Consider the following 14,793-nt stretch of genomic DNA (forward strand, 5'->3'; position numbering starts at 1 on the left):
GTATGGGGTAGGTTTAAAAATGTAGTGTTAGAGTGTTCAGCAGAAGTTTGTGGTTACAGGAAAGTGGGTGCAGGAGGGAAGAGGAGCGATTAGTGGAATGATGATGTAAAGAGAGTAGTAAGGGAGAAAAAGTTAGCATATGAGAAGTTTTTACAAAGTAGAAGTGATGCAAGGAGGGAAGAGTATATGGAGAAAAAGAGAGAGGTTAAGAGAGTGGTGAAGCAATGTAAAAAGAGAGCAAATGAGAGAGTGGGTGAGATGTTATCAACAAATTTTGTTGAAAATAAGAAAAAGTTTTGGAGTGAGATTAACAAGTTAAGAAAGCCTAGAGAACAAATGGATTTGTCAGTTAAAAATAGGAGAGGAGAGTTATTAAATGGAGAGTTAGAGGTATTGGGAAGATGGAGGGAATATTTTGAGGAATTGTTAAATGTTGATGAAGATAGGGAAGCTGTGATTTCGTGTATAGGGCAAGGAGGAATAACATCTTGTAGGAGTGAGGAAGAGCCAGTTGTGAGTGTGGGGGAAGTTCGTGAGGCAGTAGGTAAAATGAAAGTGGGTAAGGCAGCCGGGATTGATGGGATAAAGATAGAAATGTTAAAAGCAGGTGGGGATATAGTTTTGGAGTGGTTGGTGCAATTATTTAATAAATGTATGGAAGAGGGTAAGGTACCTAGGGATTGGCAGAGAGCATGCATAGTTCCTTTGTATAAAGGCAAAGGGGATAAAAGAGAGTGCAAAAATTATAGGGGGATAAGTCTGTTGAGTGTACCTGGTAAAGTGTATGGTAGAGTTATAATTGAAAGAATTAAGAGTAAGACGGAGAATAGGATAGCAGATGAACAAGGAGGCTTTAGGAAAGGTAGGGGGTGTGTGGACCAGGTGTTTACAGTGAAACATATAAGTGAACAGTATTTAGATAAGGCTAAAGAGGTCTTTGTGGCATTTATGGATTTGGAAAAGGCGTATGACAGGGTGGATAGGGGGGCAATGTGGCAGATGTTGCAAGTGTATGGTGTAGGAGGTAGGTTACTGAAAGCAGTGAAGAGTTTTTACGAGGATAGTGAGGCTCAAGTTAGAGTATGTAGGAAAGAGGGAAATTTTTTCCCAGTAAAAGTAGGCCTTAGACAAGGATGTGTGATGTCACCGTGGTTGTTTAATATATTTATAGATGGGGTTGTAAGAGAAGTAAATGCGAGGGTCTTGGCAAGAGGCGTGGAGTTAAAAGATAAAGAATCACACACAAAGTGGGAGTTGTCACAGCTGCTCTTTGCTGATGACACTGTGCTCTTGGGAGATTCTGAAGAGAAGCTGCAGAGATTGGTGGATGAATTTGGTAGGGTGTGCAAAAGAAGAAAATTAAAGGTGAATACAGGAAAGAGTAAGGTTATGAGGATAACAAAAAGATTAGATGATGAAAGATTGAATATCAGATTGGAGGGAGAGAGTATGGAGGAGGTGAACGTATTCAGATATTTGGGAGTGGACGTGTCAGCAGATGGGTCTATGAAAGATGAGGTGAATCATAGAATTGATGAGGGAAAAAGAGTGAGTGGTGCACTTAGGAGTCTGTGGAGACAAAGAACTTTGTCCTTGGAGGCAAAGAGGGGAATGTATGAGAGTATAGTTTTACCAACGCTCTTATATGGGTGTGAAGCGTGGGTGATGAATGTTGCAGCGAGGAGAAGGCTGGAGGCAGTGGAGATGTCATGTCTGAGGGCAATGTGTGGTGTGAATATAATGCAGAGAATTCGTAGTTTGGAAGTTAGGAGGAGGTGTGGGATTACCAAAACTGTTGTCCACAGGGCTGAGGAAGGGTTGTTGAGGTGGTTCGGACATGTAGAGAGAATGGAGCGAAACAGAATGACTTCAAGAGTGTATCAGTCTGTAGTGGAAGGAAGGCGGGGTAGGGGTCGGCCTAGGAAGGGTTGGAGGGAGGGGGTAAAGGAGGTTTTGTGTGCGAGGGGCTTGGACTTCCAGCAGGCATGCGTGAGCGTGTTTGATAGGAGTGAATGGAGACAAATGGTTTTTAATACTTGACGTGCTGTTGGAGTGTGAGCAAAGTAACATTTATGAAGGGATTCAGGGAAACCGGCAGGCCGGACTTGAGTCCTGGAGATGGGAAGTACAGTGCCTGCACTCTGAAGGAGGGGTGTTAATGTTGCAGTTTAAAAACTGTAGTGTAAAGCACCCTTCTGGCAAGACAGTGATGGAGTGAATGATGGTGAAAGTTTTTCTTTTTCGGGCCACCCTGCCTTGGTGGGAATCGGCCAGTGTGATAATAATAATAAATTGCCCTTAGATAGGACATCTCCACTGCCTCCAACCACCTCCTCGCTGCTGCATTCACAACCCAAGCTTCACAGCCATATAAGAGTGTTGGTACTACTATAGTTTCATACATTCCCTTCTTTGCCTCCATAGATAGCAATTTTGTCTCCACATATACCTCAGCGCACCACTCACCTTTTTTCCCTCATCAATTCTATGATTAACCTCATCCTTCATAAATCCATCCGCCGACACGTCTACTCCCAAGTATCTGAAAACATTCACTTCTTCCATACTCCTCCTCCCCAATTTGATATCCAATTTTTCTTTATCTAAATCATTTGATACCCTCATCACCTTACTCTTTTCTATGTTCACTTTCAACTTTCTACCTTTACACACACGCACACACACACACACACATATATATATATATATATATATATATGTATGTATGGATCAAAGTAGAATGACATGGAAAGCATATAAATCTATAGGGGAAGGAAAGAGGGGTAGGGGTCGTCCTCGAAAGGGTTGGAAAGAGGGGGTAAAGGAGCTTTTGTGGGCGAGGGGCTTGGACTTCCAGCAAGCGTGCATGAGCGTGTTAGATAGGAGTGAATGGAGACGACTGATACTTGGGACCTGACGATCTGTTGGAGTGTGAGCAGGGTAATATTTAGTGAAGGGATTCAGGGAAACCGGTTATTTTCATATAGTCGGACTTGAGTCCTGGAAATGGGAAGTACAATGCCTGCACTTTAAAGGAGGGATTTGGGATATTGGCAGTTTGGAGGGATATGTTGTGTATCTTTATACGTATATGCTTCTAAACTGTTGTATTTCTGAGCACCTCTGCAAAAGCAGTGATAATGTGTGAGTGTGGTGAAAGTGTTGAATGATGATGAAAGTATTTTCTTTTGGGGGATTTTCTTTCTTTTTTGGGTCACCCTGCCTCGGTGGGAGACAACCAACTTGTTGAAAAAAAAAAAAAAATGTATGTATGTATGTTTTGGTTTTATTTTTCACCTGGAGAAGCTTAAATCTTGCAAGGACGGATACTACAAACTAAGAACATATGGGGTTATTATTGCACATAACAAATTTAAGGTAACTAAAAGGTAAATGTAATTAAAAATATATAAATTGAACTCTGAACTTTATTTCTACTAATTTATATATCTCAACAATATGATTCTGATATTAACTCATTAGATATCTCGCTACACACAGAAGACAGTTACAGTGAGTGAAGAAATGTCAGGACAAACAAGTAAAACTAGTGGAGTCCCACACAGGATCATTGCTACAAACCATATCAGTTGAAGAATTAGACACTTAGCAAGAGTGCCTAATTCTTCAACTTGTTGGCTTTCTAAATCATTCACATCATGCAATATCAGTTCTAGTACATGAAGTTTTGTGCAGCTGAAAAGAACAAGTGCCACCACGGCCAAACAAGTTACTGAACGAACTGATTCCTTGATGTTTCATCTGTCAGTGGTAAAGTGCAGATAATGTTTTCTGCACCTGTAAGTTAAACTCAGAGTCCCATAACAAAATATGACAACTTGAGCTTTATAGCTCCGATCTCCCCATGCCTGCATTTCTCTCTGTTTGTAAGTGGAGCTTGTTTTCTTCTGTGCAATACCTCTTATGCTTATGACATAGTAGGAGCAGACTCCTACATACAATATTTATATTCATGGGCAATGAATTTTTTTTTTTTAACAAACCAGCCATCTCCCACAGAGTTAGGGCAACTCAAAAATGAAGAAACACTTTCACCATCATTCACTCCATCACTGTCTTGCCAGAGAGGCACCAATACTACAGTTTAAAACTGCCAAAATTATGAGGATAAAAACAAAAGAGGATAAAAAGAAATTATAAGACACACTTCCATAACTGCAAAAAATGACATTAAATACACCCACATTGCAGAACAAGTATTTATTGGGAGAACATTCCAATCTATTAAGATCTTTATCAGGTCATGACTTATATGATTGTGTCAAGAGATGAATTATTTTGGAGAGTTTGTAATGAAGACTGATTTCACATTTAAAAATTATTAATTTTTTAGTTTATACACATTGATTTTTGATAAAGCATGTGATAATTCTTTGAATGTTTAGAAGACTCAAATTTTCATTTACAAAAAAAATCAAGCAAGAAATTTTGAAGATCTGCTCTCTTTATAGGAAATTGGTAAAAAATAAATTACTCTTATTTCGGGTGTTAAAGAGCACTGTACTTTACCTGATTTTCCACACGCCTAGGGTCCACCAGAACATAATTCCTATAAACATGGTAATTTTCCAGTACAGACATACCTTGTTAATACAGACCACTGCCCAAAAGCCAATATCACCTTAAAGTAAATCACAGCTTTTTTTCACATGCCATGTTTGCACTATCAAAAGTAAAAATAAAAATAATAAATAAAAAATGCTACGGTACTGAATGGCTAACCTGATGTGCACATCACAGCCAAAAATAATAAACATAAATATAACTGAAGGGAGCAAGGGGCTACTAACCCTTTCTCCTTTATAAACTACTAAATGTAAAAAGAAGAAATGCTTTTGTTTCTTCTTTTTTGGGTCCCCCTGCCTTGGTGGGAAATGGCTGGCGTGTTAAAAAAACAATATACATTATACAGTGGAACCTTGGTACTCAAACAGCTGTGTACTCGAACAATTCAGTATTCAAACGCTTTGTTGGGTAAACAAATAGCTCGCTAGTCAACCGTTTGTTTGGCACTCGACCAAACAAACATGACCAGCCAGAACTTCACTGTAAACTATTTTATGTTTCTCCATATTTTTTGGTGTTTTTTTATATCATTTGTATAAATAAGTCACCATGGGGCCTAAGAGGGTTAGTAATAACAGCCAACCAAAAAGAAAATTGGGTGGGAAAAATCTGTTCTGTACTTGAACAGATCACTCAAACAGCCTTCTAAAACCAATTAAGTTCGAATGCCAAGGTTCCATTGTATATAGTCGGTTTGACGAAAAAAATACATAGTACATATATGTAATTGAAAAGTGTCATATTAGCAAAGCACTCTTAAGTGAAGCGCCGTATTAGTGAGGTATGCCTTTATGTATTAACAATTAAGGAAAATTATTCTATTTAAAGAACAGGCATAGAGGTATCACATACTAGCACACTCCACTTAAAGCCAATAAAAGTTAAATTTGTTTGTTTATCAGTTATTGTGGACGCATTTCTGCTAATATACTAAATACTACTGAACATTTTATAAAATTACAACAGATTTGACAACTCACTCTATTAAAAGATTCATTCCAACTGTAATATACCATAACAGCTACCACAATTTTTAAGTTGTTTCAAGAAATAAAGTATAGTAGGAATATATTCAAGCATCTCCACTTCAATGTTCCATATAAGGCAGTGCCCAAAATTTAGCACTAAGTGAAGTGAAGAGAGCAAAAATATTTTGTGAGACAGGGATAGAGACAGCAGTAGAGAGAGGTGGAAGGAAGGAGTTAATGCTCACATTAGATGGTTCTAGTATACTTCGGTATCCTACATGATCACGAGTTCAAAATGCTGTGTATGCAGGACCCATGCACATCTTGACATCATACAACATAGCCAATGGTTCTCAATATTGAAAATCCACCTGGTATTTCACTTCCACACTCAATGAGGCATGAGTGAAAGAGGAAGCAGATAAAAATACCATAGTATACATGCAAGTTTGTACATCATGATTTAGTGATGGTTTTTTCATTTTGAGTATCAACAGGCATAAGAAAAAAGATATGAGCTGCTCAGTTCAGGATTGGGTGCTGCCAAATAAATCACATCTGTGCTCTGATAAAATCCACAGTTTAACACGTGTCAGACCCAGGGCTGTAATACTAGACATTTGACTTCACAACTGTTTTATGTAAATTCAAACCTTCAAAATAGTAATCATGAAATTACTGAAGTAAGCTTTATGCTTCATTAATTTCAACATTTAAAAATACAAGTCCAATACACTTCCCCAAGCTTGAAATTGCAGTGTATGTCACCAGTTTTGAAAACTTCTAAATCCTCAACAAATCAAGAATGGAGAAAGATAAGAATTAGAGCACAACTTCTGGGCTCTTTAAGAAAAAAGAGTTTCTTAACAACAAGCCCAACTCTGTTTACAAGATGCAGACATACAGATGTTTTAAGAGAGATGAAAGTGTAACTTTAACTTTAGTGGTATCAATTTAGCTGATATCTTGGTATATATATTTGTGACCTCTACTTGTGCCATTTTCTTATACTGTACAGTACTCAATTTAAAAAAAATATATACACCTGTATATTAATTCTCTCAGGTCTGCTATATGCCTTTCAAGTCCTAACTGAAGTAGTATATACAGTATGTACAAATGCAGTACTTATAAAAGTAAGAATTTGAGAACTCACATTGAAGTAAAAAAAAAAATAAAGAAAAAGAGACACAATACTGTTACTGGAACAATAAACCAATAACCCACACATAGGAGAGAGAAGCTTATTACGATGTTTCGGTCCAACTTGGACCATTTATGAAGTCACACAAACTTTGTAAATGGTCCTAGTCAGACCGAAATGTTGTCATAAGCTCTCGCCTACATGTGGGTTATTTGTGTAAAAAATAATAAATTGAAAATTAGTCAATAACCATGTCTATGGCTCAGAAATTTCCACTGGACATAGACTGATATGCATGTCTAACTGTTCAGCACATGCAAACTATGTGGAAAACAGGCACTGTATATCTTTTAAAGATATATACACAAAGAACATTAATACATAAACAGCAGTGTTAAAACATTCTCACTAATCAGGTCAATAGAAGAGCAGTGCTGCTACACTGAAAACATACAAAATCCAACATTACGTGCTTTTGTTGTTATTGATGACTTCATTCGCTTTGATGTTGCTGCTTGTGCCATCTTCCTTTCTTACCCATATGCACTCTTTATTCTGTTTCCAGTCACCACTGCCATCATTATAAACTTCTTTCTTCCAGATGGGAATATTGGCTTTCAGGCTGTCTATAAGGAAGGACACAGCATTCAAAGACTCTCGGCGATGTTCTGAACTAACAGCTACAATCACACTGGACTCTGTCACAGGTACTAGACCCAATCTGAAAGCAAACAGAAATTTTTCAGTACAGGAGGGCCCCACTTGCCAGAAGTGCACAAACATCACAATTCAAATGACCCTCCAAGCTGGAACATCCTCACCCCACTTTTCAGAGTACAGACAATGTACTTCCTACCTCTGAAAGATACCAGATTGCATCACTATCGTCTTTTGTATTGCCTGTCAGTCTTGCTACTGTGTGTGTATCCTGCAAGTCGTACTGTTCTATTGCTTCTTGCTGCATGCATTGCAAACAGCGTTTTATAGTGGGTTATGCCACCAACGCCCAGCTAACTAGTTTCTCTGAATCCTTTCATCATGTACCCTGTGTTTATCATCACTTGTAAGTCAATTCACATACAAAGAACCTGCATAAAGACAGTGACACTTGAATTATTTTTAGCTTCTCTTCTGAATTCAAAATCCTGGCAAATTTTTAATATTCTATGAAGAGTATTGAAATCAATGGTACTTAGCACAGTATCATGAGGTTTCCTGGAAATTTTTAATGGAACATATATTGGAACTATGTATTCACAAAAATACATACTACTGCATTAAGAAAAAATATTAAGTATTTAATAATTACACAGAAATGGATCCTCTTCTTCTTCTATACTGAATATATACTATATGCTTAATAGATACACAGTAACAAAAAATTCTGTATATTGAAATATATAAATATTTTTTAACACACTGGCTGTCTCCCACCAAGATAGACTCAAAAAAAGAAACACTTTTACCATCATGCAAATGTTGCATCAATACCAGCTATATAAATTTCATTTAATTCAATACTACAAAGCTTAATGAAGAACTTTTAGGGAATATTTGAAACTATTCACATACATGTAATGCATTAACCATCTGACTGCATCAGACACGACACAGGGCAGGATTTATAACAACCTACACAGACATGAATCTTCTTCTACAATGAATATATAGACTAACAGATATAATAAAAAGCTCCACATCTTGAAATATATATTGACTGTTCATTGTAGACCCTTATATATTCAAACTAACAAGTCTTAATTCAAAGTAAACTTCAGTAAACCTACAGTGCTAAATGATTAAATACTACAAGTGCAATGCACTTTAAAAACTGTACTTAATTATTACAGCATAATACTTGACTAATAAAAGTTGCTACAGTTTTTGACTTAATAAGGAGCACAGTCATACATGGCTGCAAGTGTAGAGTCTGTCTTGCTTTTAGCAGATGGAGAACTGACCCTCTGACACTCTTTGTACACCATGTAAATGTATGTGCTTCAAAGCATGTAGATTTATAATACTTACCTATGATATAGTGAAGTGTGCTTCAAAGCCTGGACATTTACAATATAATATTTACCTATGATATAGTGCTATGTGTTTCAAAGGCCATTTTTCTCTAGCTTGTTTACACAGTTTCCGCATCTCTTTTTCTGCCATCTCCTCATATGATTCATACTCAAGTCTTATAACATTTTTTCCCTGAAAAGATAAATGATTACAATTAAAATTAGGAGACAAAGTAATTAATAATTTTTAGCAGTCTGCATTGTACATAGTCTAAAAAAAAAGTTTCGGAAATTGGATATAGGGTGACTATCACTCCCTCTGGCACTGTCTTTCCAAAAGAACACATTACACTGTACTCCAATTCCGACCACTTATAGACCAATTAATCTTCTGACTTTCTGTCTCCGTGTGGGTTATTATTGAGCATTGACAAATGATAATTATATTTTCTTTAGCTACTCTCAAGTATTTAAATACACTTCCTCTAGTCTATGTTTACCATTTTGACCTTTGCTCTATCATCCCCTGTAACATTACTAAATATTTAGTTTTACGCAATTTAATTTTACTGGCTAAAAGCCGTTACCGAAACTCCGCTCATTTCAAGAGCCAGCCCTAAGGTATACATGTACTACTATCCCTTATGATGTAATCCACAACCGTTGGCTAACATCCAAGTATGTGCCATTTTCCTGCTAAGTAAACAGGGGCAGGTGTAAGAAAACTTGCCCATATGTCCTGCCCTACCTGGGAATCAAACCCAAGTCCTTTTGGTTAATACTATATGAATAGATTTTATTCTTAACATAAGGTCTTTTTTTATTTCCTTTTGGAGGGCCTCTTTATTAAATGAAATTGTAAAATAGGTTCAAGATTATGTTGTTAAAATGAATAACTTTATCCATAAATAATTTTTTTTAACATACTGGTCATCTCCCACCAAGGCAAGGTAATTTAAAAAGTAAGAAAACCTTTTATAAAGCTTTTCCTCTTTTTACAATGAATAATTTATGCAAGAGAAGGGGCTACTAGCACCTTGCTATCAGCATTTTAGTTGCCTCTTACAAATCATATGGCTTATAAAGATATAAAGAAAATGATTTAAGATTACAGACATACTGAAGGATGGGTGGAGATTTTTCAGTCTGGTGGAACATTTGAATTGTGAAGTTAATGTATCTCTAGAAAAACTAGGGAATAAGTGAGCAAGCACCTAAAGTCGGTACCTGACCAGCTGGGCTGTGGCTCGTACGTTGGTTTGCGTGCAGCCAGCAGTAACAGCCTGGTTGATCAGGCTCTGATCCACCAGGTGGCCTGGTCACAGACCAGGCTGCAGGGGCATTGACCCCTGGAACTCTCTCCAGGTAAACTCCAGGTAAACATGTTTTCCTTCTTTGTTTCAGTTTACATTGGTGGGCAATGTTAAAAGCAACAGAACACAATAAACAAAGAATATAAAAAAAATATTTTTTATATTTCAACTAACCAGCCATACCCCATCGAGGCACAGTGACCTTAAAAGAAAAACAAGTTTTTCATTTTACATTTACTGATTTATACAGGAGAAGGGGTTACTAGCCCCTTGCTCCCGGCTAGTCGCCTCTTACAACACACATGGCTTATGGAGGATTCTTTTCCACAAACATAAAGACCAAAAAGAATTATAAAGATCACATTACCTGGAATGTGTCACGTGTAGTTCCAATAAAAACACTGATGGCGCCACAGGAGGGATCAGTAACCAGAGATGTGACTTTGTCCACAGAAAGAGCATCCAGAGTTAGATGTATATAGTCCATAATATCTAACCTAAAGAAAAAATCTATTACAGACTCTGGTGCAATATATACTGCTTACTAATAATGACTTGATAATAGTTAGGATGGATCAAATTATTATCTGCTTTAAGTATGAATTAGTTATGTATTGTTCCAGCCTAAGTATTGTGACTAATTATGGAATCAAATAGATATTACTATACTATACCATACTCACACTGCAAAGCCTAATAAATGCCAAAGAATGTGCTCTGATTTAACTACATATATATAACTGTATGACATTTAAGCCTCAACCTCGTAATACCTCTTTCACACCACCCTCCTTACACTCCTTCTTCAGACATCTACCTCTCCTCCTGTTCACCTCTCTTTTATACTGTACCCTCTCTTTAAAATTTTGTGTGAAGAGTATTTGCACTTACTGATTGCACAGCACCTGCAACATAATTATTTAAAAAGTAAAACAGTAAACTCTTGTACAAAATGGTGGTTATGACTTTGAAAACCACAGTGTGTGAATAATCTGTGCTGTGAAAGCTATAGATATATGAAAAATTGGGATAAACCCCAGGACTGACAAAACCAAAGATAAACATGAGAACACAACTCTTTAGTTTACCATTTATTAATAATACAGCCTCTCCTCACTTGCCGACGTATTCGTTTACCGAAGCCTCGAACTTACAACGGGCTCTCTGACAAGTATGCATACCTAAATAATGTATATCAGAGATGATTTCCTCTATTCTGTTAATTACAATATATGTACAGTACACTACTGTACACATATTTAAAAATATACCAGAAATGTTATAAATGGCACAAAGGTGACATTAAAACAATATCAAAGATGGTTGACACAAATCCACTGCCATTATAGTATGCTCCTCACTTAGCAATGAATTCGTTTACCGATGTGGTCTTAGGAACGGAACTTCATCGTTAAGCGAGGAGAAACTGTATAATAGTCCCTGCATTAATTATAAACACTGATAATTAAAACTACACTCCTGAATGATTTTTGATGTCATACTAGCAGCCCCAACTAACATTCAGACTAAAGGCAAATGTCATTTCAGGTGACAAAAGACAAACAACATGGGATACCGCAAGCATTAATGAAGAGTTTTAGGAGTAGCATATATAGCCTTAGCATGTTACACTTCAATGAGTTTAGGTGATCAATGAACATGGCAGAAAGCGGGCAATGTACCTCCACTGATAGGTGGAATTATGGCTATCTCGTCTCCAGTGGAAAGCACTAATCCTTGGCCTGGTTCGCAGTATTCGTGGTTTAGTGAAATAATGACACTCTCCCTGATCTTGGCAATCTCTCCAAATGAACGCACCACCTGCGCCAGTAACTGTTCCGGTGTAGTGACTGCAGTGAGCGTTAAGGCCGAGCGATCCACACCTGCAAGGTCACGAGCTCCAGCAAAGAATAACACATTGACCATAACCTCTCTTTCCGTCATCACACCTGCTAAATTAAAGGTAAATTATCAGAGCAAAACAGTCGAAACAGAATACATACAACACATACACATGCCATTGTTAAGTGGGTAAAACAAAAAAGAGCAAGCCATCAGCTGAGATAAAAAAAAATACTAATGTTCTACAAAGAATTAAATACACTCCAGTAGAACTGCCGTATCCGTGGGTCCGGTTTCCACTGTTACAGTTATCTGCTGTTTACCCTGGCCCAAAAATAACCCTTAATTATGCTCAATAATGGCCCCAAAATGCAAAAGTAGCAATGTTGACATTTTTCTACAGCCTAAGAGAAGTCAGGAAGCTTTCCATCAGTGAAAAAGTACTAAGTCTCGATTTATTGTACATAATTTATCAAACTATACTATAGATATGTAGGTAAATGAAAAATTACTCAAATATAGGGTTCACTACTATCTGCGGTTTCGGGTGTCCACAGTAAGTCTTGGAACATATTCCACACGGATACGGGGGTCCTGCCATATCTGTTAAATGCAGTCTAAATTATTATGTCAAGCTACTACGATAATATATAAGAGCAAAATATCCATTAACATCCAAAAATTTAAATTTCTTGAACTGTACACTTGCTGGTTCTAGCGTCTAACTATATTACACTATTTTATTCCTGAAAGTTAAACAAAGACGACATATCCTACGTGAACTTGTCTAGTTCCCTTCTTAAGACCATTACCTTTATTTTGGCAATACGTATTTCTTACAGGTTAAATTAGGTTACACAACTGTATTAAAACATACCGTTGCTCCTCGGCTTATGATGGTTCAACTTACGATATTTCAACTTTATGATGGTGCAAAAGCAATTACTTCAGAGATGAAACTTAAGATAATTACTGTACTCAGATAAGAAGGCAGCAAGTCTGTAACTTGCATTTATTTATTTACATACTTTCAATACTGGTATTTAGTTACAGTAATTATTTATTTACTTATTCAGTGACAATAATTATTTATTAACTTATTTACTGAGAATGTTATATTCATTTTCAATTTATGATATTTTCGACATACAATGGATTTGCTGGAACGTAACCCCATCGCAAGTCAAGGAGAACCTTTATTTAACCACAAAAAATAAAATTTAGAATATATGAATGAGGTACATCTGGGAATGTACTCAAGTGTTAGTCAAATAGCCACACTATCTTTCCATCAAGGTAAGATGACTCAAAAAAGGTAACACAGTCACCATCACTCATTCAGTAGCTGTCTTGTCAGATGTGCAATGATATCACAGTTATAGTGACTCTTTGAACCACCACATCACAGCCCATCCTTCCAAGTGCAGGCATTGTACTTCCCACCTCCAGGACTCAAAGTCTGGCTAACCAGCTTCCCTGAATCCCTCCAAAGGTGCTCACTACCTTAATTACACTCCAATAAGACACTGAATTCCAAAGGCACTTGTCTTAACTCACTCTTGTTTGTTTGCTGAATGGTCAGTCCTATCACTCAAAAGTTCTAAAAGAAAGGCCCTCAGTTTTTTGTAAAATCTTGATATTATAAATAACATTCAACAAGTGTCTGTACAGTATGCATAACATTCCCTAAATACATATTATACAACACTAACAAAACATGAAAATTCCCAATGGGAAAAACCTACGGCTGGTGTTACTATAGTGGACGGAAAACTACTGGCTCTGAGGGTAGGGAGGTCTGGTAACTAATGGGAATTTTATGTATATTCATGCATATTACCACAGAGTAGCCTTAACATGGAGTGGGTACAGACATTACTAATATCAATGATAAAGAATACTTATGATACTGATTACAATATCAATCTTATCAATGACTAACTCAGCATAACTTTTGTTTATGCAGTAGAGTATAACCACCTGTGGCTATAATTTTTATATGTTATCAGCTGCTCTAAATATTACCTGTTGATGTAGATAAATGGTTCACCGAACCAACACGATGATGACTTAAACACCTGTGCAACTCTTGGGTATCTTTATTGTGGAAATGTTATACCAACCAATGGCTTCTTCAATCCAATAGAGAGAAGAATAGTTGAAAATTAGAAGGAGTTTGAGGTAATCAGTCCCTCAGCCTGAAGCTGATATGATCAGTTCAAGATTAATGGACTGAACACATCAACGCCAGGCTGAGGGACTGATTACCTCAAACTCCTTCTGATCTTCAACCATCCTTCCCTGTATTGGACTGAAGAAGCCACTGGCTGGGGAACCGTTTCCACAATAAAGATACCCAAGAGTTGCACAAGTGTCTAATTCATCATTATCTGATGACTTTAAATAATGATCTACAAATGTGCTTAAATGAGAATATTACATTTATGATGAAATGCCAAAAACCGCTAGGGGTCATAAGGAGCCTTAGGAGCAGGATTTAAACAGGTTTGATCCAAGGAATGGAAAGGTAGCTCCAACATCAAGACACCATCTTTGAAGAGCTTCAATGAGATAACACAAGTACAAAAACAAAACTCTTCAGTATTGTTGGTACAGTAATCGATACAATATTTTTGAGGTTAAGAAGACAGTATTTACATTGGTAACCTCCCAGGGTTGATAACCCAAGAAAGCCAAGGAAGGTCACAGCAGTTAAAATTCCTTGGATCAAGTGCCCGTGACTAGAGAAAGAAATTATTATATGCTATATTTACATTAACAATAATTTAAGAGTATTTAAATCCATAAATATACAATGTAAGTTTATTCAGATACAGGTACACATAAATACAGTTACATATATTATCCTACATAGTAGCATATGTTGATTACCTCGGGTAACCCCCCAAAAAAGTCAGAGCGACTTA

At 36.9% G+C, this 14,793-nt stretch overlaps 1 protein-coding gene and 1 long non-coding RNA gene across 3 annotated transcripts in view; one reads left to right on the plus strand and one right to left on the minus strand.

The window, feature by feature from the left end:
- Window positions 1-11,844, minus strand: part of Mocs2B (Molybdenum cofactor synthesis 2B) — a 41,299-nt gene extending 29,455 nt beyond the window's left edge. Inside the window, exons 1-4 of one of the 2 annotated variants that reach the window (XM_070103393.1) lie at window positions 11,707-11,838; window positions 10,392-10,521; window positions 8,783-8,904; window positions 7,173-7,420 (exon numbers count right to left, since the gene is read on the minus strand). In XM_070103393.1, the coding sequence (XP_069959494.1) occupies window positions 7,173-7,420; window positions 8,783-8,904; window positions 10,392-10,511 (490 nt within the window). In that variant the 5' untranslated portion in view covers window positions 10,512-10,521; window positions 11,707-11,838. Of the gene's footprint in view, window positions 1-7,172; window positions 7,421-8,782; window positions 8,905-10,391; window positions 10,522-11,706 lie in introns of both variants that reach the window. The other variant, XM_070103394.1, reaches the window with a different exon arrangement.
- Window positions 1-14,793, plus strand: part of LOC138855222 (uncharacterized) — a 202,825-nt gene that overhangs the window by 69,252 nt on the left and 118,780 nt on the right. The gene's annotated exons all lie outside the window — the stretch shown is intronic.

This window comes from Cherax quadricarinatus, chromosome 85, assembly GCF_038502225.1.
Source record: "Cherax quadricarinatus isolate ZL_2023a chromosome 85, ASM3850222v1, whole genome shotgun sequence".
Classification (NCBI taxonomy): domain Eukaryota; kingdom Metazoa; phylum Arthropoda; class Malacostraca; order Decapoda; family Parastacidae; genus Cherax; species Cherax quadricarinatus.